At 40.3% G+C, this 23,387-nt stretch overlaps 1 protein-coding gene across 6 annotated transcripts in view; it reads right to left on the bottom strand.

Moving 5' to 3' along the window:
- The window catches only part of CCDC148 (coiled-coil domain containing 148), a 133,667-nt gene that overhangs the window by 94,253 nt on the left and 16,027 nt on the right, over positions 1-23,387 (bottom strand). For 4 of the 6 annotated variants that reach the window (XR_006101456.1, XM_042445893.1, XM_042445891.1 and 1 more), the window contains exons 2-3: positions 6,796-6,857; positions 3,796-3,917 (exon numbers count right to left, since the gene is read on the bottom strand). Coding sequence is in view for 5 of the 6 variants with exons in the window: in XM_042445891.1 (XP_042301825.1) it covers positions 3,796-3,917; positions 6,796-6,857 (184 nt within the window). In the remaining variant the exon portion in view is untranslated. Of the gene's footprint in view, positions 1-3,795; positions 3,918-6,795; positions 6,858-9,187; positions 9,263-22,325; positions 22,400-23,387 lie in introns of those variants that run through there. The other 2 variants (XM_042445892.1, XM_042445895.1) reach the window with 2 other exon arrangements.

The raw sequence follows: 23,387 nt of genomic DNA, 5'->3' as shown, positions 1-23,387 counted from the left end.
ACATTATTAAAATGGCTTGCAATCAGTTTTCAAATGTCTGTTGAATAAGGAAATTTCATCTGCTGACAGAAGAACAACAAGGAAGAGGCCAGTCTGAACTTCCTAGGAAAGGAATTCCAGAGCTAGGTGGTAAAACACCAAGGCCCTTTCCCATTGTTCTACCAGCTTTGCCTTTAAGGATGATGGGACCAAGAGAAGGGCCTCCCTTGAAGATCTCATAGACTGGGCAAACTCATGTGGGACCTAGGTTGCCTAGGGCTTTGCGGTTCATAAGCCCACTCTGAATTGTGCCCAGAAACAGACAAGTATCCAGTTGTTCACTGCATTTACACTGCAGAAATAATCTAGTTTGACACCACTTTAAATGCCATGGCTCAGTGCTATTGAAATCTGGTAATAGTAGTTTTGTGAGACATTTAGCCTTCTCTGGTGTCACAACAAACTACTGTTCCCAGGATTCCATCTCATTGAGCCATGGCAGTTAAAGCAGTGTCAAAATGGATTATTTCTGCAGTGTGGATGCAGCCATTACAGTAAAGGAGTTGTGTATTCCCTGTACCCAGTCCCAATTAAAAACCTGACTGCAGCTCCTTAGACCCGAAGTTGTTTTCTCATACTTCAAAGGCAGCCCAAGCACAGTAGATTACAGTACATTATGATAATCCAAGTGGGATATAACTAAGGCCTGTGTTACTATTGCCAGATCAGACAACTCCAAGAACAGGTATAGTTGATGAGCTAGATTTAACTGTGCAAATCCATTCTTGGGCACTATTGAAATCTGTGTATCCATGTTCTAGCCTGAATCCAGAGGTACACTTAAACTGAACCTGATGGAGGAGGAATATAACCATATCCAACACAGGTGGAATCCTTATTCCCTGATGGATTAAGCTTTAATTTGTTTGCCTTCATTCAATCCATAACTGGCAAGAGGCATTCATTCGAACTAAAACTGTTTCCCCACATTAACCCCCTAAGAGACCTTAGAGGGCTATATCTCTCAGCCTCAGAGGAATGCAACAACAAAACCTCCTCTGAACAAATCTTGCCAAGAAGATCCCATTATAGGCTTGCATTAGGATCACCATATATCAAAAATGACTTGAAGGCACACAACACACACATAACACACACACAATCCTTTCCCACTAGAAACCAAAAGAGCTGAGATGCCACCACGCACTATAATGCTTTGCCCCAAAATAGATAATTATCCAGTACAGTGGGATCCAAGGAGGGCTTTTTTCAGCAAGTGTTACAACCATCTCTTTTAAGCACATTGGAATCTTGCTGTAGATTAACCTGTCCCTTTACCCTCCCCCCCACCCCAGTGGCCTTTTTAATGAGCCGGTGTACATATGGTGACTCTCACCTCTCCAAGAATTCAGAATATATCCTTGGGCTGTTCAATCAGAAAATTATTCATTTTCACAGAACAAGGAGGAGCCAAAGTTACATCTATTCTAGAACCAGCATCCAAGGCAAAATAGATCTGAGTGGCTTTATCTGCCAAGTGCTGGGCAAACTGTTCATAGTAGGCTATTGAATATGTGCTATTTTTCTTCTCATAGGCCAGTGTGTAAAAGACCACTAACCAGAGTGTTTCTGCTCTGGGGTGGGGGTGAAAAATCGAACCAACTCCTTCTCTATTCTTGCTTGTGTGTAAGGAAAAAATAATTTGTTCTCTGTCTTCATCAGCCAGAACAAAGCCAGCAAATTAAATTCCCAGGAGTTCTAGCTTTAGCACACTCAAAACAAACAAATAGTGCTGAAGTGGTCAGTATAGTGAAGGAAGGCTATTCTCATATTTATATCAATTACTTTTACTCCATTACATGTTTTCAGCTCTAGCAGCTAATACGCACCCTTGGCTTCACAAGTAAGAACTATAACCTGTGTGTCATTTCAAGACTTATTAGCACAAAAGGACACAGCCTATGAAGTCCCTGAGGCCCCCTAAACGCCCTTAGGGGTGCAGGGTCGACCCCATCATTTGGGAAAGTGATTCAGCGGTTTCAGGCAGCTGGTTCTGGTAACAGTAAAAGGGCTAAAATGATTACCGTAGTTAATTTATTGTTGCTGTCTCTTTTTTCTGCCAAGAAGTAGAAAAGACACGTGTGGTATCTCCTGTCTCAGGTACCATAATAATTTGGCTGTGTAAATGTCAGGTTAGCTATTGTACACTTTGGCTTCTGAAAAGGATTTTGTTCTGCTTCTCCAGCTTTGGCAGCAAAAGGTCCCAGTCCACCAAAACATCTACAATTCACTTAAGCCTGCAGACCTCCCCCCGACTGCAACTCCCAAAATTCAACAGCCAGTCATAGTCCAAAAAAGTAACTCTTGCAAGTTCTGGTTGAGGCCAGCCCTGTTCTTGAGAATGCTAGGGTCCTTTATACATGCTCATGTAATGTCACTGAAAGCTTAAAATTGCTACCCTGTAGGTAATTTGTTTTAAACATTTTAACCAATGGCAGCTGATGGACCAAATTGGGGGACCTCAGTCCAAAATGGTGGTGGTGGTGGGGATTTCCCTCGCAGTTCAGCCCAGAAGCCAGTCATATTTTCAACCTACCCTATGTCTGAGAAGAGTGAAACTGTATTCCATGGAGCCTTTACTAACAGTTAGCATTTTCATGATGCACAGTCATCTGGCAAGGATTATCCAATCATGCTCTAAGCATTCCCATTTAATTCAGTGGAACTTGCTCTCACTTGGATTGCTTAGGACCACCGTCTTGTATCAAATTTGTTGTTGTGTACCTCCAAGTCATTTTTGACTTATGGTGACCCAAAAGTGAACCTATCTTGGAGTTTTCTTGGCAAGTTTTTTCAGAGGGAGTTTGCATCCTCAGACACTGTGACCTGCCCAAGGTCATCCAGTTGTTTTTTATGCTTGAGTGGAGATTTGAACCTTGGTCTCCAGAGTCGTAGCCCAACGCTCTAACCACTATACCACATCTGGTTGTAAGCCTCCCTGTCCTAACGTGCTAACAACACTGCTCCCTTTGCTGACTTACTTTTTCTGACAGACATCCTAGTGGTTGGAAAGGTGATAATGGTTATTCCTTATCTATGTATCTTCAGTGCTGGCCTTGCTATATGTCACGATTGATTTCAGTATTTAAGCATGTTAAGATTCCACTAAATATTATGCAAATGGATTATTACTGTGCCAATGGGAGTTCCTCTTCCCCTCAAATTTGCTCCAGGGGTCTCCCATCCTTCACAAGCACATTGGGAAGGGTATAGGACATTGTAGATGGTGGGGATACACATTCCACTTAGCAGTGCCTGCTCTATAGGCAATTAAACACAAATGGATGCAATCATAAGGCTACCTGGGATTAAGTCTGACTGAATTTAACAGGCCTTATTTTTTAGTAAAACAAATGCACTCCATGGTATTCTGTGTTTTATTATTCTCTGTGTTGCTTCAAATGGTGAGGTAGAAATTATTTTGGATTAATTAATAAACAAATAGAGAGGGCTTTTAAAAAATGTATAGATGCATCCATAAACTACATATGAAACAGGCATAGACTGGCATTACTAGGTATTGATTATTAAGCATTTAGTGGTCAAGCCCATTCTTTAAAATGTTTCGGAAGATTGCGAAGTTAATCAATAATGCTAATATCTAGCAATCATTATTCACTTCATCTTTTCTTCATCAGTGTGACTTATGGGTAGCAGGTACTTCTTATATGTGCATCACCATTGAGATCTTATGGCACATTTCCACTCAACATCTTCAGTCACATTTCACATCCATTCAAATTCACTAGTACTTACTTTTAGCAAGATTTTAGCAGATTCCAACTTCTTGGCTTCAGTAATTGCATGTAGTTCCTCGTAATCAATAGGTTTATACTTCATACTCCTAAGACCATTTTTCATACGTACAACCAGGCTATCTAGTTCAGGCATGAAACACTTCAAATCAATTAATAAAATTTAGCAATCCATTGTTAACAGCCAACATTCATTTTAAATAATAATTAAAACAACAAACCCCATTATCATTTTCATGATAGTAAGGGAAAAAAGCATAACAGCAAGATAACAAATAAATTTTATGTACAGTGTGCCCTTGCCTTACACGAGGGATCTGTTCCAGACCCCCCATGTAAGGCAAATAGCGCGTATGCTCAAGCCCCATTGAAAATAGGGTTTGTGCATGACACACGGAGTGGAATATGCACCACGGGCGTCATTCATACTTCTGTCACGTGGCGTTCAGCATAAACTGAAAGTCACATAAAAGATGCATGCTTATGAAGCAGGCGCACTATATTTTTAAAAATCATATAATCATTACATTTCAGTCAGGTCTCTATCCTAGCAATCTAACTTCTTCACTGAAGTGCCAGTACACAAGCTAAACAATCCACTTCTCCTCATGTACCTCACTTAACCATGCATGCTGGGTGTATACGTCTGCTTGCAACTGGTGTGGGGGAGGAAAATCCAACAGGCATTTGTCCTACAAAATAATATTACTCGTTCCCTTGATCTAAGGTGAGCCACCTGTAACCTTCCAGATGTTGTTGGCTGGGGCTGATGGGAGCTGGAGTTTAGTGAAGATTGGAGAAAGGTAGATGCCTACTGCTGATGCTTACCGTGAGCTAGGTCAGCCCGGGGGGGGGGGAGCAACAATGCTGGTTGCCAACAATTTTCCAAAGATGGCTGCTGTGTGCTGTGCACATTCATACAGCAGCCAGCTTTGAGAGGTGGTTGGCAGTTGTAATCTCTCATTTTCACCCTTCCTCCCAGAAGATTGTGTTTGGCAGTGCAGAAAACAGATCATGTAACCATGGATCTTCAAGAAGCTATCATGCAAGAAAGTGTGATAAAAAAATTATGCCAAATTGGTATGCTTCTAATTCCATTCTTAAAGTAGCGTGACTGTGGCAAGACAGCAGGCTGGTGTGATGTACTTCAGTGCATGCCTTTGTTATATCCCATTTAGATGACTGTAATGCACTCTACATGGGGTTGCCTTTGAAAAGTGCTGACAAACTTCAGCTGGTCCAAAAAGCTGCAGCCAGGCTGTTAACTGGAGCTGGCTATAGGGAGCATACAACTCCCTTGTTGCCAACAGCTCCATTGGTTGCCAGTCTGTTTCCGGGCACAATTCAAAGTGCTGGTATTAACCTATAAAGCCCTATACAGCATGGGTCCAGGCTATTTGAAGGACTGTATCTCCTGTACGAGTCCCCGAAAATACTGAGGTCATCAAGAGAGGCCCTTCTCTCTGTCCCACTACCCTCTCAGGTGTGTTTGGGGTAACAAGAGAAAGGGCCTTCTCAGTGGCTGCTCCCAAGCTCTCGAACTCCCTCCCTAGGGGGCCAGGATGGCTCCATCCCTGCCATCCTTCTGGCAAAAGTAAAGACGTTTTTATGCCTCCAGGCTTTCTTATGACAGGAATGCTGTTAATAATTTTTTAAAAAAAATGACAGGGATGCTGTTTTGTTTTTTAAAGTGTTTTAAACTTTAAATTTTAATAATGTAATGTTTTTAATTGTTTGAATTGTTTAATTGTTTTTTTAAACTTGTATTTTGCATGTTTTATAGTGTTTTAACTTGGGCTGTTTTATATTTGTAAGCTGCCTTGAGTTCCTGTATTGGGAGGACGGCAAGATATAAATAAGCATAAACATAAACATAAACATAAACATAATAATAATAATAATAATAATAATATAAAGTTCAAAGTATATAATGGGAGTGGATTGATATGAACGTGTTTTTGACCACTGTGGCTTTCATTTTAATTGAGCAAATCTACTGCAGGGAAATAAACACACATGTGTTCATATTCCCACTTTTGGTACAGAGTCAATTTGCATCCTCAAATTACTTCTAAAGCTGAAATCCTGAACACATTGGCCAGGATCCTACATTATGCTCACAGAGTGTAACACTCTCAAATGTACCAATGCAAGGCTTCTCTTCCACAGGGCTTCTCTTTTCACTGCCAGCTCGTACCCAGATGGCCATTTAGTGTCTGGAGGAAGACGGGGGAAACTTAGGCAGCATCCAGCCAGCATTCTTCAGTTAGGGGAAGAGAGCTGATACTTTCCTCCAGTGATGTCTGTTGTCTTGGTGATCTTCTCTTTTATCTTCCCTTTTATCTGGCTGTAAAGGCACCCCTTGCCTTCCATCAGCCACTAAAGGAGAGGGGCACAAGCAGTCAAAAGCTGTCTTGTGCAGGGGATGAAGGCAATGCAGAAGGAGGTATCAAATACCTCCTTCCACAATATCCCCAAAGTTACCTATTTACTTTATTTTGGTATCACCTCTGATTTTACCCATGTATGTTGTGAACATTTCCTAGGAGTTAGCCCTATTGGACAGGGTGGGTTTTCTTTCTAAGTAAACAAGCTTAGGAGGGGCTACACATTTTTCTTGTTTTCATTATCTGAACAAGTGGAATAAAACTTACAATTGAACTACATCTCAAAATACAGTTTATGAAATCACCTATCTGATAAGAAGATTGCCCAAACAAAGCTTTTGGCATATGCCTGTCTGTATCACAGAGAGAAAGTAATATGTACTTTCATTGAAAGAAGTGACTTTCTACCCAGAAAAATAAAAACTTCATGAAAGTGTAATCTATTGGGTATGCAAGAAGTTATGAGGGAGGAAACTACGGAAGAGAATGATAGAATAAACCCTACCAACACTAGTCTCCAAGCAGTTAATATAAATGGCTAATGCTTTTAACAAGGCAAGCTGTGAAACAAATAGTGAAATGGGAAATTAATCAGGAAATTAAATTCTTTTTACCTGTATCACTACTCCTATAAGTGGTAACAAATCCTGGAAGATCTCTTCCACTCATCTTCCACCTGTTGAATAATCAACATGCGTATGAACAAGAACATAGTGATAGTAATAGTAGTGAGAACATTACAATACCTATTTTGTTTTGTTTTTTAAATTAAGGGTTTGTTTGAATAGGGAGGTCCCTGTTGACAGAAATACCTATTAACTACTATATGTAGCTGATTTCAAGAACAAATGTTATAGCTGCCCTGGAATGACTGCATTTACTCAGTTGTTTAAAAGGGCAAAGCTTATTTAAAGTATTGTCAAATATAACATTTCCCTTGTGAAACAAAGGTGTTTGCATTACAAAATTTACAGTTCTATTCTGTTAACACTGACAAACATTAAGTCCCTTACTCTCAAGTGCACATGGATAAGATTACTGCCCAACCATATAAGAATGAAAACTTGTGAACCATAAAATAATTTGAAATGATGGTCAGATTCAACACTTAATATAAGGTATAAGATTACTCTCACTCAGGGAAAAATGTAAACCAAAGTTTCTCATCATATCCCATGGGACTAAGGCTGTACCACCACCCAGGGACTATTTTCTGTCTGTGGGTTTATGTATGCAATAAACACACAGAACTAGGGATGAACACTTCCTTCTCAATACGTTCTGCTATTTTTTGCTAACACACATAGAAATCTACAGCCCATCTCCATTCTGCCCTAATAATTTTGTACCCTGCTAATTGAAAAGGTTGGTGCTAACCTGATATGGATGGGTGCAAGATAATTCAGAATCACTTGAACAGTGTATCTAAATAATTTAATATCCGCACATATTGGAGTGTGTGATGCAAAATGTATCAGTTGAGGGATGGGGGAAAGTGCTTGATTTTCTTTCTATCTATTATATTTTTTCAGAGTCCACAGCTTTGCTTCCCTTAAGTCTATCTTCTTCCCATGCTTCCTAACTTTGGCTTAGTCCCAACAGCTGCTAAGAGGCCTCCCTCCATATTTCACCATCCGTAGCTGTGGTCTCTGAGGGAGAGAAGAACAGACAGGCACAGTTCCATCATGCCTTAGTGCCAATGGCTGGTGAGAGGCCCTCTCTCCATTTTCCAACTACTATTGCTTTGACCTTTGAGGGAGAGAAGAGCAGCCAGCGTCTGCTGGACTTAATCCTCACCATCCCCTTTTCCTTGTGCTTTTTATTAGACTTTAAGCCTGCGGGCAGGGATACTTGAAGCATGATGGATTCAAATGTTCTGCCCCTCAAGGCTTTCCTGTCACCTCAACTGATGGTTCGGTCAATGCCTTGGTTTGTCTCAGGGCCAGAGAGGTGACAAGTGCAGAGTGGGGCGATTGGCACAATTGTTCCCAAATATCCTCTGCATGTTGGTACAGCTAGACATCCCCAGCTGGTTTCCTGGAGATCTTGAGGCAAGAAAAAGCATCTCTAAAGTGTTGACAGATGACACCTCAATACTAAGTTGATCAAACCACAGGCTAGAACATACACATAGGTCTATTCTGTGGTGTAATGGCTATCAGCAGACAGGTTATTTTTCCCATCACTACTGCTTCTCACTGGATGTTTTTAAAATGGTAGCCCCTTGTTTTTGAATGTCACCCAAAACTCCAAAATCCAAGACTTTTTTCATGGATGGTTGAGATAGTGATACCTTTGCATTCTAATGGTTCAGTGTAAACAAACTTAGTTTCATGCACAAATTTATTAAAACTATTGCATAAAGTTACCTTGATGCTATGTGAATAAGGTATATATGAAACAGTAATGAATTTCATATTTACATTTGGGTCCTATCTCCAAGACATCTCATTATGTATACACAAATACTCCAAAATCCAAAACACTTCTTGTCCCAAGCATTTCAGATAAGGGATATTCAACCTGTATTAGATAAATCTGTATTCTCTTTTTTCCTGATATGTAAGCAGACAGCAGGAATGTGGCCATAGCTCATCTCTTTTTGTTAATATGTTTATATTAGCTTTCTATCCAATTCCTCAATTGCCAAGCACAGAGAATGAGCTAAAAATAATTAGCTAGATACCAAAAAAAATTTAAAAAAATCTCTGGTTAGGTTAGTTTAAAGCTGGACAGATGGCAAACCAGGCCCATTGTGATTTTGGAAGTTCAAGGGTAGAGCCAGATGAACAGATACTCCATTCTGTTATCCTGCAGGTTGTCTTTGCATGCTAGTAAAAAGAAAATGTGTGCTATAATTAACCTTACTTCTACTAAAAGCATCTTTAAAATCCCATTTGTCTGGGAAGAACACAAAGCACAGGGACAATGAGACCCCTGAATTCCTTAAAAAGATTAGATTGGCTATGTTGTCACGCTCCATGTAATCGCTGGGTTCTTTCTTACGCTTTAGTAGTTGGAAAGCACCTCCCTGACAATTTAACAATGAAAGTTGTGGAAGGCTTTCTGTTGACACATGCAGATCCAGGATCCAGGAGTCAGTCCTCTGTTGGCAACAGGAAGAAGATGGTAAATCTTGTAGTATTTCCTGTGCTCTCCCTCCATTATGTTCCGAGTAAAGCCAGAAAGAACAACACCTTGTTTCACTAGGCATTTGCATAACATACTCTAGTGCAAATATTTTGAGCAAAGATTAAGGTTTTTGCTTTCTTTTTATAACAGCACAGGCTGAGTGACCGAGCGGTGATTCAGCAATCCAGACAGCAAGAAAGCTGTTGTCATTCTTGCAAGTGTCCTATGGCAAAGCTACAGCTTGTACCTGCTTTAAAATTTGAGTTCCTCTCCTCCAGAGCCAGCCCTAGAAATTTTGCTCCTTGAGGTGGAAACAGGAAGTCCCATTCCCTTAATAATTTGTTTGAACATAGTAGCCAAGGGCCCAACAAAATAGTTTCACACATGAGATACTCCCACAGATACCACTCCCATTTCATAGCATTTTAAAAAGCCACAATAATCACAAATTAAATAACTGACAAGTTGCGGCTTTTTCATGATTCTCCTAATCATTTGTCCAAGATAATGGCCTCATTCTGCCTAATGGTAGATCCAAAATGGAAGTCTGCTATTGCCATCATCCCATGCTGTCCGCCTGTCCCAATTTGGCAGGAACAGTCCTGATAAATATTCTGGTGTCCCATTTTTTTCAGCTACTTTGTACATATCTGTTTCTCTCCTCCCACTTTCTTCCTATTCCTCCTCCACTTACTTCAGTTACTAGAAAAAGAGTTCAAAGTGCAGACATAGTTTGCCCTCGGCTAAATTAAGAAGGAGAGCGAGAAGAAGAAGGGCAGAATCTTACACAACCCAGTAGGCTCAAAGAAAAGCAAACTACTGCAGCCTCACTTAACTTGTAAGCTCTCCCCTATTAATAACTTTTGCCATCTTGACTACACTCTGGTGTTGCCCAGCCAGATGTGTCCTGGCTTTCACCTGTAAAAGTTTGGAGGATATGTCATTTATAAAATTCTCACTATTTCATAACATCAGGCCAGAACTGCATAGTGTGGAGTATTCATAGATGCCAATAAAACTAGCAATCTTTGTCTTCTTCTTCTCCTCTCTCCCAATAACACTATTCTTGGTAACATCTAGCATGAAGTTAGCAACAGTCAAATTACCAGGTCCCACCCTTCAAAAATATGGGAACAAATTTTCCCCCAAATGCCCTAGTTACTTCGGAGATTATCGCACCACAGTTCGTCTGCAGGATACACATGGGATTTAAAAGTGAAAGACGGATTTTATCGCACTGCCTTGTAGCCGGGAATCCCGTGTTTGAAAAATTGTGCGAGAAGCCAAGAGAAGCATGGGTTGCATATGGGTTGCATACTGCCCAGCTATGGGGCAGTGCGATGAAATCTATCTTTGACTGTTTATCCCATGGGTGAATTGGCAGTGTGATAATCACCTTCCTGTTGTTAAAAAAAAAAAGGGGTTTTTTGGCCCAAAAGGGTGGGGGGGGGGGGGCAAACATGGAGAAATTGACCCCTACCTCGCTAGGGGCATTTGCGGAAAAAATAATATGACTCTGGGAACCATAAAATGTCCAACCACTATTCTGTTTGTTTCGTAAGCCACTTGCCTGATCCTGCAATGTTTCATTTTATTTCCACAATATCCAGTTACAGCACTACAACTTCAACAGCTATGTCTGCAGCATTTGGGATTTGTAGTCTGGTAAATACCATACAGAACTACAAATCAGAAAATTCTTCAGATGGAACCATGGCAGTTATAGTGGCATCAAAGTGCTATACCTGTGTAATGTGAAAAACACCTCAGTATTTTTAGACAATGAATTAAATTATATCAATGACTGACACACCTAGAAGAGGAATGCATTGATCCATTTTAAATCCATTGCTAAAGTTGACTTTAGCAACTGTTCTGGTTATGACTGAACAGAAGGGCAAATATATGAGGTGAATTAAACCCCAAAAAGGATTTAGCAAATCAACTGCATGTGGGAAGAACGTTATGGACACCAAATCTAATTACTGAGAAATAACATAAGATTATAGATTTGTATGGATATGGTGTATGGATGCTGTGGCTTAGTGGTTAAGATGCCAGTTCTGATGATCGGAAGATCAGAAGGTAGGCAGTTTGAGGTCTGAGTGCCACATGATGGGGTGGATTCCTGTCACTAGTCCCAGCTTCTGCCAACCTAGCAGTTCGAGAGCATGCAAATGCAAATAGATAGATAGGTACCACTTTGGTGGGAAGGTCACAGTGTTTGGTGCAGTCATGCTGGCCACATGACTACTAGACTCATCTTTGGACAATGCTGGTTCTTTGGCTTAGTAATGGAGATGAACACCATTACCACTAAACATTCATGTCAAGGGGTTACCTTTACGTTTACTGATTTCTCTAGAGATGTAGTAATTTGAATGAAATTCACTGAATAAACAAAGAGCCTGTACAGACTGGTACTTTGTACTGGCCGGCAAGCAAACTAGGGCTCAGGTAGGGCTGAGCATTTACACACTCAAAACCCTACTATCGCTGCCCAGACACCATCATGGCCACGCCCATCCAGATGGTGCGTACCATGATGACATCCCTTGTGTGCAGCACCCAATGGGTGTCATAACGCTTATGGCACCCCTTTACGGTACTAATAGGAGACATGTTTTGCGGCTCCTTTTTACACCGGCTGGGGGTGTGGCATGTGGTTGCTGCGTCCCCAACCCAGCGCTTCCAGGGGCGGCCTGTTGGATTATCTGTACAGCCCCTAAAAAGCTCAGCATAGAAGAAAGGCAAAAAGAAAACCTCCTTTGAATAAATCTTGCCAAGAAAAATTCTATGATTGGGATGTCATAAATTGGAGTCAACTTGAAGGCATGTGACAACAACAATACAGATTTCCCAGAAGCCAATTAGGTAGATTTTGGTAGATATGGTGTGCAGGCTATCATTGCTAACAGAATCAGTAGATCTGTGGTCTGAAAACTATGCAAAATATGCTGTTTGAAAAGAACAACTGATCATTTCAAAATTCAAGTATGTTTGCTGATATAAAAGTAGCTGATAACAACGTGAGAGTTAAATGAACAGCACCAATTCTCAGAATTGATCAAACACAGCTATTCCTACCATCAAATAGACTCCCTTAAGACCAACCACCCTGTGCTACCCTTCTGTGTGTTTTCTAAGATGAAGGAAGTCAGACAAGAATATGAGGATCTTTTTGTAAAAAGTCCTGTGAAGCAGATTTAATAAGGGTGCTGATGGCAGAAAATACCTCGTGCAGTGTTTGTTCATCTGCAACCCACAGACTACATGTGAAAGGGATTTAGGAGTCCAAGTAGACCACAAGTTGAACATGAGTCAACAGTGTGATGCGGCAGCTAAAAAGGCCAATGCAATTTTAGGCTGCATCAATAGAAGTATAGTGTCTAGATCAAGGGAAGTAATAATGCCACTGTATTCTGCTTTGGTCAGACCCCACCTGGAATACTGTGTCCAGTTCTGGGCACCACAATTCAAAAAGGATGTTGAAAAACTGGAGCGTGTCCAAAGGAGGGTGACTAAAATGGTGAAGGGTCTGGAAACCATTCCCTATGAGGAATGACTTAGGGAGCTGTGTGTGTTTAGCTTGGAGAACGTACGGTTAAGAGGTGATATGATAGCCCTGTTTAAATATTTTAAGAGATGTCATATTGAGGAGGGAGCAAGCTTGTGTTCTGCTGCTCCAGAGAACAGAACCTGGAACAATGGATGCAAGCTACAGGAAAAGAGATTCCACCTCAACATTAGGAGGAACTTCCTGGCAGTAAGGGCTGTTTGACAGTGGAAGACACTTCCTTGGAGAGTGGTGGAGTCTCCTTCTTTGGAGGTCTTTAAGCAGAGGCTGGATGGTCATCTGTCAGGTATGATTCGATTGAGAGTTCCTGCATGGCAGGGGTTGGACTGGATGGCCCTTATGGTCTCTTCCAACTCTGATTCTATGTGGATGAGACATGTCTGACCCCCAATCCTCTACTTCTCTGCTCAGATCCTGTAGGCTTAGGTCCATGGTCTCCCTCTCTTTGTACTGCCTTCCACTTTTCCTAGCATCATTTTCTTTTCAAATGAGTCTTTTTCTTGGGCACAGTATGATAAACTCAATTTAGTCATCCTGGCTTCCAGGGAGAGTTTGGGTTTGATCTGTTCTAGGACCCATTTGTTTGTCTTTTTGGCCATCCACATTATCTTCAGCACTCTTCTCCAGCACCACATCTCAAATCAGTTTATTTTCTATCTGCTTTCTTTACAGTTCAGCTGTCAAATTCGTAAATGGCGATGGGGAATACAATGGCTTGGACGATCCTATATCTTTCCACTTTAGGACTGACTGTATTAGTGCTGTCAAATTCTTAGTTCTAACGATGTTCCTACCGGTGTTTGTAGGTTTCTCAATGCCACTGAATATAATGCTGCATATCATATGTCCATGCATGTGCATGCGTATGCACAAAAGAAATGCAGAGGGGTATTGTAACAGTGCTAGAATCTTGATAATGCACTATTGCCAACGTAGGTAGCAGCAGAAGAGAAAAGACTGCAGGGGCAGGAACTGCAAAGGAAGCACTGTCATAGCCAGCAGATTTTGTATGCTTTCCTTCACCACTATTGTGCCTCCCTAAAAAAAATGTACAACTGCTAGGGTACAGCATTACCAAGATTTGTTTCCACTCTGCAAAAATGTGTTCAGATGCCCTTGTCTGCAATTATGAAACAATATAAAGCTGCTGAATGGGAAGATTTATTGAAATGTCTCTAGCAAACTAATAATTAGGTTTCTATTACTATACATTTATGAATGTGGTATACCGTTGATATTTCTATAATATAGACTGTCTGGATGAGATATCAAAGTCAAATATTGCAAAGGGGATTTTTGGGGGGGGAATGTGACACTGTGCAGTGCTCTGTTCAGGTTTCTACTCAGCCAGCTGGCTATGTCTTCTTCTAGAGGAGCGGTGCTCAGATTTTTTTACCCTCAAGACCATTGCCTTCCTTTAAATCTATGTGCAGACCTCACCCCCACCCCCGGCTTGATGTAGTATATGAACAAAAATATTTTATTTATTGTATTTTCATTTGCACATTCAGGTATATTCATATTGTAACCTTTTATAAGGAAATAATATCATTCAAATTAGAACAATTTTATTTAAGTAAATTCAATATTTAATTCAATGCATGTGTAAATTTTACACATAAAAGAGTTTGGGAAGACAAGGAGGGATCAGCACCTCCAAATCTCATGCCCCCCCCCCCCCCCGGAGTCCTGACCCACTATTTGATAACCACTGTTTTAGGGTACTCAATTCCATTTCCTCCCCTGCCTTAGTTTCCATTTCATTTTGGGTCTACTGAACATGTTCAGTCCCAACTGGGTTGTTTTTTCTTCTTCTTGTACCACTTAAGGGGTTTCCTAAAGGTGTTTTTCCTCTTTCTGCAAGCTCTGGGGTTCCCTCAAACATGCCGATACCTCTCTCTCCTGTTTTATAGTGATATAATTCTGGCTATGTAGGTCCAAAACAAATTGCAGAAATAATCTAGTTTGAGACCACTGTTATTGCCCTGGCTCAAGGCTACGAAATTCTGGGAACTGCAGTTTTGAGACATTTACCCTCCTCTGTCAGAGAGCTCTGGTGCCACAACAAACTACAATTCCCTGGATTCCTTAGCACTGAGCCAGGACAGTTAAAATGGCCTCAAACTGGATTATTTCAGCAGTGTGTTTTGGACACTAGACACCTTTTCTCAAAACCTGAGTTATTGATACATATACAGCTTACATGGGAACAGAGTTCATCAATGGATTTTAATTGTTACTGTATCAATACAGTGTATCCGTTGGGGTTTGGTCCCCAGAGTGCCCCCCCCCATGGGTACCAAAATCCATGAATGTTCATGTCCTATTACTGTATATCCAATAGCATAGTAAAATGGCAACATCAAGGTTTGGTTTTTTTTGGGGGGGGGGAGGCAATGGGGGATATTTTCAAGCCAAAGATAGTTAGAATCCATGAATACAGAGGGCGGACTGTACATTTTGTATTTTGAAATTTAGAAAACATATTTCTTTATACTCTGGCCTACAGCTTTTGATTTTGTTCTATTGTTGCTGTCTGAATAATGAATATGTTAGTATATTTTATCATAAATCCTGTTGTGAGCTAGCCTTATGAGGATGGATATTCTGAACAGTGCATTGAAATCTATTAAATAAATGTAATGCATGTTGGTGTTCCACTCATGTATGCACATTATATAAATGTCTGGAGATTCTGATTCGACTATAGCCACCAGAAGCATGTTCCACAAAGCTGTAGTCAGCAATAAAGGCAATGTTACAAAAAAGTAAACATCTACACAATAAAACACAACAAATATTGCTCTCTCACACATGCATAAACCTAATTGTAATTACAGTCATATTTGTAGAGTATTTTATAAGCTCATGGATTACTTCACTGCTTTGGGAAATGTCACCTTTTATTTTTTAATCATCTCTGTCCTTCAAAAGATCTTTCCACATTTAATTTATCTGGCATGGTTAGAACATAACTTTGAGCCTCTCTAGCTTCTTACTGGAAGTAGGAGTTACAACATGCTAGGAGTTTTTTAACTATTTTAAATGTATCATAAAGTTAATTGACACCCAGTCCACTAACAGGACTGAATTCTCTATTTTAGCCTCAACATGTTAATTAATAGCTTTGAAATACCCTTTACTCTAGTATAAAATCACTTTGTTCTTAAATTGTACCTATCTCTTTTTTGCAAGATACACTTGAAAGACCATTTTGCTCACAGTTCTCAGAATTTCTCCATTTATGGTACTGAACATATTTTGCACTTTAACCTTTAAGAAAATCCTTGTAAAGCCTACACTGGCCATAATCTTATTGCAAAGAGTTCTTGAGATGTGGTAACTAGTGGTCCTGTACCCTCTTGCATTCTTATGATTTCATTTAGGAAAAGAAGCTTGCACTCAATTAACTCAGCAAAGGGAAGAGGACAAAAGTAGGCACCTTCCCAGTACAGTAAATTCAAGCAAAAGCCAACCCCTGTAGCCTCTACCAGATTGTGTGTTTGTCTTCATTTTTAATTTTTGCCATCTTGACCATATGCTGATGCTGCTTGTCTGCATGTGTCTCAGTTTTCATCTGTGAAATGCTGGAGGGTGAGAACCAGTGTGGTGTAGTGGTTTGACTGTTGGACTACGACTCTGGTCTGATTCCTGACTTGACCATGAAACCCACTGGGTGACCTTGGGCAAGTCACATGCTCTCAGCCTCAAGGGAAGGCAATGGCAAACCTCCTCTGAACAAATCTTGCCCATCTTAGGTTCACCTTAAGGTCACCGTAAGTTAGAAATGACTTGAAGGCACACAACAATACAACAACAATACATCCTTATCCACTTCACTTAGGCTGATCAATATGAGAGTTATTGTTGTGGATTTTTATTTTTGTAAGATACAACTGAAAATCCACTGCCATGCCATAAAGAGCAGACATAACAAATGATATTCAGGTAAAAATCTAACCAAGAGTTATTATGAAGTGATTTGTAGGGAAATTTAAGCCTAACAAAACAAAAATCAGTGTCTGATATGAATACCGAGGAGGGAAAAAGCTTTGATCTAACACTTGTATGTTTAGGACATAATCTTATTATTAACCAGTACATGCATAATAAATAAATCAAGTTAGCTATCTTCTTTACTGAGTGCTAAGCTACCTGTTGAATTCAAAGCATGATAAAATTATGAATGTTCAAGGCATGAAATATGGTTGATTTTGAGAATCGAATAGTGCTCAAGAGAGCTCTCTGAGCCAAACCCTTGCCACACCAAAAATGAAGAAAAAGGGGCTGAACTGTTTTCCAAACCTGTTCTCATTGTCTCTAAAGCATTCAGAGGACAAAGTTGTGCCTCTCTTTGACCCCAAGTTAACTACTAAGAAAAGAGAGTTCACATATACAGTACTCTGCTAACTGCTCAGCATCTCCACTACTGTTTAAAAACATGTATGCATGGAGAAGAAATCAGAAGCAAGATTTTTTCCCCTGAACTGAAAAGAATTTGGAAAAAATGTTTTGGGAGGCAACAAAACTTTCGAAATTCTAGATTTTCATTGCCCATGTTGGTTGTGGGAGTTGCAGCCCAATGAAGCAATACTTCCAGGTTCTGGGGATGGTGATATCTCAGTAGGGTCCAGTCTACTACAGAATTAAAATACTTCCCATTCCAGTAGAATAGAATGGGATCCAGAGACATGCAATTCACAGGAGTTTGGCCTCCTGCCCAAAAAAACTCTTTAAATTCTGAAGAAACATGCTTCATGTTTTTTTACTGGAATATCCTTGGAAATCCAGAGAAAGGTACACTATTGCACACGTGGCTGGCTGTCCATGGACTGAGATGGCTATGCATTTTCAGCAGGGAGAGGGTGAACAGATGCAAATTTGTGCAGGGAAGTGAAGACAATTAACTGTAGATGAAAATGCCCTTTTGAAAATCCACAGCAATGAGCATAACACATTTGCATGTAGACTAGCCCTAGGTATCACTAAAATCATGGCTACCTCTTCCTGTTCATATCCAATGCTAGACAGAAGATCTAAGAAACATATTTTTCACATTAACAAGCATTCCATGTGTACATTACATTATCAGGAACAATTGTTCATATTTAACTTGTTTCTAAACCAGTATGTAATCCTATTAATGTACATGGCCAAAACAGCATGCAGCATACAGAAAGATCAGGAAAACATCAAGATGATTTGGGAGGAGGAAATAAATTGAATCATGAAAGACAAAAAGACACCGAAACACATTAAATTTTGTAGGGTTGACTGTTTGGATATGGGAGGGAGCTCCTTCAACTTTAATTAGGGACAGATCATGAAGCAGGATGAAGTACTATCAAGCAGTGTCAAGTCGAACAAAGGCACCTTCCAACCCCAATTTTCAGCTGCAGCCATCCTCTCCCAACAAGACTACTGCCTTGACAATGGAGAGTGGAGAGTGGAGAGGAAGGGTGTGGAGGTGCCATGTCACCTGAAATGAACAGGGCACTCCTCTGTGACACCTTCCCCCTGCTCTTCACTAGGGAGGCAATAGCTATGCTGGGAGGGGACTGCCAGCAGGTGAAAGCAGTGTTTGAAAAGTAAGGGATAATCATCCAGCTTGACACAGATTTATGACACCTCACCCTGTTTCATGATCTGTTCAGGATTAAAGTTACAGGAACCACCCAAGCCCCATCCCTTACTCAACTTTTGCAACCCTGCATTTATGGGTTAATAGGCATGACAGTGTACCTTGAAGCTTTACAATGCTTTAAATACAGGGCAGGGAAAAAATATTCGATTTACAAAAGGCAGCATGCTGCCAAATTTTTATTTTTCTAATAGTTTTATTGTTTTCTGCTAACCTAACCCAATGCAAGATTAAATCATGAGACATGAACACTTGTGAAAGAAACGATAATGGAATAAACAATAAATAAAGAGGCTGCTTCTCCCTCTTTGTTTTCCTTCCTTTCCCCATATTATGTCAAATGATGTGAAAGGCACCCAGACCCTATCTGATCTTGGAAGCTGTCTCAGCCCTGGTTAGCACTTGGATGGCAGACCACCAATGAATACCAGGCACTGTAGGCTATATTTCAGAGGGAGGAATGGGCAAAAGCACCTCTGAGCATTCCTTGCTTAAGACCCTATGAAATTCATGGGGTGGCCAGAAGTGAAAAGGCAACTTGAAGGTGTGTGTGCGCACACACAATGTGAACACTGTCTGCAGTCTTTGCCTGTCCCTGCTCTGCCTAGGAAAGGGCTACTGCCTTTATTAACATTGTGTGGGCTTCCTGAGACATCTGGTTGGCTACTGTGGGCCAGTTGGCTGCTAATATGAGCTTCTCTTTCCCTATTTCTTCAACTACCTGTCTTGAATGTTGAGGAATATTGGCATTTGTAGTCCAACAACCTAAGAGCAAAAGATTCCCACATCTGGCCTAAATCCAATTTCTAGCTCCAATCAGAGTAGAAATACTGAATCAATAAGGTGAGTTAACACTCATGTAGGTTCTACTGATTGAATTAGTTTGCTCTACCTCGGCTATCAATTAGATTGAGATTCTTGAACCCAGTCTTGTCTGCTGGCACAGTGGCTAATAAATAACAGGGCCAAGGAATTTAAAACCACATAACAATTTTAAAAATAATCCTTTCCTTTGGATCAAGTTTCCTTACTTCCTCTCCACTTTTTATTCCATCGTTTGAAGCGGGACCTACTGCATACTAGTAGGTTGTGAATATACAACTAGGTCAAAAATGCTAAATGTAAAGGAATCAAATATCAATACACATTCATATGTATGATACATGCATGGCAATGGTGTGGTGTAATTACACTTTTTCCCCTTAGAAGTGACAGCCATAAAAGCACAGGGCAGGACACTGTACTATATGCTGTCATTCTTTCATAGATTACAAGAACTCCATAAGCATGATAAGCTATATTAATACACTGATGAATTACAAATGAGTAATTCTGCATGTATGACTAAGACAGTGCAATCAGCTGCAAGAAAATCACCTTTGCTAAACCGAACTCAAGTGGCAAAGATAAACTGAGTATGAACTGAGTTCTGAAGAGCACTTTGCTCCTGTCTCCAAGCAATGAAATATAACTTTTAAAGATTAAATAAGACTCATTCACAGCTCTCTCTAGATAAAGGACAATACCTGAGAGGTAAAAAGAAAGTGAAGCTTCTCTTATAGTCTCTCCCCCCACCATCAAGATTAAACTAAACACAAAGCATTTTAACTGGGGGGAAATGACCAATATTTGTTAATATAAAGCTAAAAGGAACTGCAGTGTTTTTTCTTCCAACTCCCACTGAAAATCAGTGCTAAAACTGGGAGGGGGAATGTCAGGTAAAGGAAGATGCACTTCAAAACCTGTTGCATCCAAAATAAATAAATAAATAAAATAAACAAATATATAGAACCATCAAGAAATATTTAGTTTCTTTTATCCTTGAACCCCACCAGACAATACTTTAGGCAAATGTATAGTGACAGACTCATTCAGTGTAAAGATAGACCAAACTTTTAAAAAAGTATTTAAGAACCCAGAAGACTGTTTTTGTTTGTCAGGAAAAAACAACACAACTAAGCAATAAGAAGGATTATAAAAGTAACTTAAGGGACCAATTGTTTTCAGAGAACTTGTCATTATTTTTGGAAATTAAAAAAAACCTATTCCCAATTCTTACCTATTCTTCCTTCCGAAAGTAAAATGGGTGTTTTGTCATACACTCTTTTCACTCAAAGAGTAATTAGGGTGTTCTCACTTGCGATTTACAACGGTTTAAAATACACCGGTATCGGTTAAACCAATTCAAAATACGAGTGTTATCCCGCGTTCCAAATCGCTTTTTTTCTTCATTCTCATTTACCAACTGATTCACTTTAAGTGATCCGCTTTCATTACTATTCAAATAAAACAGTGTATATATAAACCGGTTTTAGCCTCATTTCGTTCCCACTCACCATTTTGGGGCTGTCAATCAAAGCGACATCATCATAACGTCACTTTTAAATTTCGCGGTTTTTTATAAAAGAGCCAATGAGGAGGCGCTTAAAGTGCCTATGAGTCCTGTAATTATTCGTGGGGAAGGATGGTTGAGGGAGAGAGAAAACTGCCTCCCCAAAGCACTTCTGCAAGGCTGCTGCCTTGGAAGAAAGACACCAGAGAGGCTGGGGGAGGCTGCAGGCAAAGTGAATTTGGGGAAAGCTCCTTCCAGAGGAACTATGGGATGGCTCTACAGACAGCCCAGGGAGGGAGCACTCTTCCCCAAAGATTCTCTTTCCAGGGTTGGAAAATGGGATCAAGGAGGAGAAGGCAGATTCCGTTTGGGAAAGAGAGAAGGAAAGGCTCTATTTCCCTCCAGATTGCTGTGCATCCAGCCTCTCCTCTGTTACAAATGGTGTTCAGTGGCTCTCCTCACACCAGGGGAAGCCTTTAAGAGTCCTTTGACAGATGAATATACACACACACACACACACACACACACACACACACACACACATCCAGGGTTTCCTATGTCTCCCCAGATTGGGAAAGAGAGATGGAAAGGCTCTATTTCCCCCCAGATTGCTGTGCATCCAGCCTCTCCTCCATTACAAATGGTGTTCAATGGCTCTCCTCACACTGGGGGAAGCCTTTAAGAGTCCTTTGACAGATGCAGGCGCTTGAGCGGCCAGGGCTTCAGGTGCTTAAAGTGCTGAAGAGATAAAGCGCCTGTAAACCATTAAAATTTTTTTTAAAAAACATCCTTTTCTCTTATTGAAAGACCGCCGCGGACAAAGGGGTGAAGGAAGCAAAGATGGCGACAGCCATGACGGATGAGGACAAGAAAGGGCGACTCCCCTGAGCCAGCCTATCGCGCTCCGCTCCTCCCATCCAGCTAACCCAATTTCAGAGGCTGATCGTTCCTATTTAAATACTCCAATTCCTATCCCGAATCAAGGAAAAATTGTAGGTTCGACCCTTCTATTTTTTTAACACGGGTTATACGCCTTTAACACGGATTTAATAAAAATCCAATTTACGATTCGGATTTTAGTGGGAACGATTGCGGGTTGCTCTAGAACTGTTCTAGAGTTAATTCGGTTTCTAATAGGAACGCTGTACCTTGGATTCGATTTGTAACACGGAGTATAAGCCAGTGAGAACACCCCCAGATATCACTAAATCCTTAAATGAGTCCCCCAAGAAAGGTTAACAAAGGCTATGCCCCTGCCTGAGCTAGTATTTCATCTTCAAATAATTAGAAAGCACAGCATAATAAATTATTTTAAAGAGTGAATCAAATGGATTGCAATTTTTAAATGTAGGGACCTGGAAATTTCCTGTGGCAAAGAAGTTCATTTAAGGTAGCATTCAGAGCCCCAACTTCAAGGCTTTGTTATTAGTTACAGCATCAGAAAAAGGTGGAAGTCACTTACCGGATTTTTAAAGACTCCATTTACTGTAGGAGCTAGAATTCAAACTGGTCTGAAAAGATTCTCCGTCTTTTCAACTTGAGAGGTTTGCGTGTGCATGTGAAGATTTCAAAGGATTAGAGAAATGAATGAAAGGTGTTGGGCAGTTGTGAGGAAAGAAAAAGAATTATTAAATTATATCACTGTGGATTAATACCAGATAAAGCCATTAATCATGCATTTAATCATGATGTAATAATGATTTATTAGACTTCGGACGCTTCTGTAGTCTTATTTAATTTTATATCCTGCCTTTTTGGTACTTTAAACAGATTTCTGCATCTCACCCACAGAATATATTGGTAATGGACAAAATAGTGATACAGAACAACCACTATTACCTCATCCTTTTGTCTAGAGAGTTAGTCAGACAGTGATAGTGTTTACATGAACAAAAGCACACACTGTTATAAGTCAATGCTGAGATTTTGGGGAGATCATACCTTATTTATAAGCTGCTAGAAGTTTAGAATGCACAAGAGTGCTTCATTATTGCAACAAATCGACTGACTTTGGGTTTGCAAGGTTCCCCAGCCTCAATGAAATGGGGAATACAAGGAAGGTTATTGACAGGGAAGGCAAAACAGCCAAGTGCATTGTTGGAAAACAGGTTTGTGTATTTTGAAAGAGAAAGAGGAAACATTTTGGAGTTGTGGTGCCCTGCTCTGCATGCAATTGTGCTGCAGCGTTCTGCAGTAAGAGATAACTATTATGTTCTATGGAGCTGTCAAGTTTCTTAATAAGGAACATGTCTTTAAAATGGAGGATCATCTGGTAACCATATTGCTAGAGTACAAAACTGTAGCTAAATAGTCAGTAATTATTCTGGACACATGCAAGTTGTCTGTTTTTAAAGGGCATGAATATTAAGAAAGCTAAGCGGCACCACATCTTTCCTCTATTTTGTCTATACACACATTGATACAAGCAGTAAAGAGCAGAAATTTTGCACTGGCTGTGGATCAGGCACAGTCGAACCAAACCCAAAAATTAGATTCTTGTAAACTGAGCAAAACACTAGGAGCA

This window comes from Sceloporus undulatus, chromosome 1 (assembly GCF_019175285.1).
Source record: "Sceloporus undulatus isolate JIND9_A2432 ecotype Alabama chromosome 1, SceUnd_v1.1, whole genome shotgun sequence".
Taxonomy (NCBI): Eukaryota; Metazoa; Chordata; class Lepidosauria; order Squamata; family Phrynosomatidae; genus Sceloporus; species Sceloporus undulatus.
The sequence above is the reverse complement of the archived record's forward strand: the minus strand, read 5'-3'. Positions and strand labels throughout refer to the sequence as shown.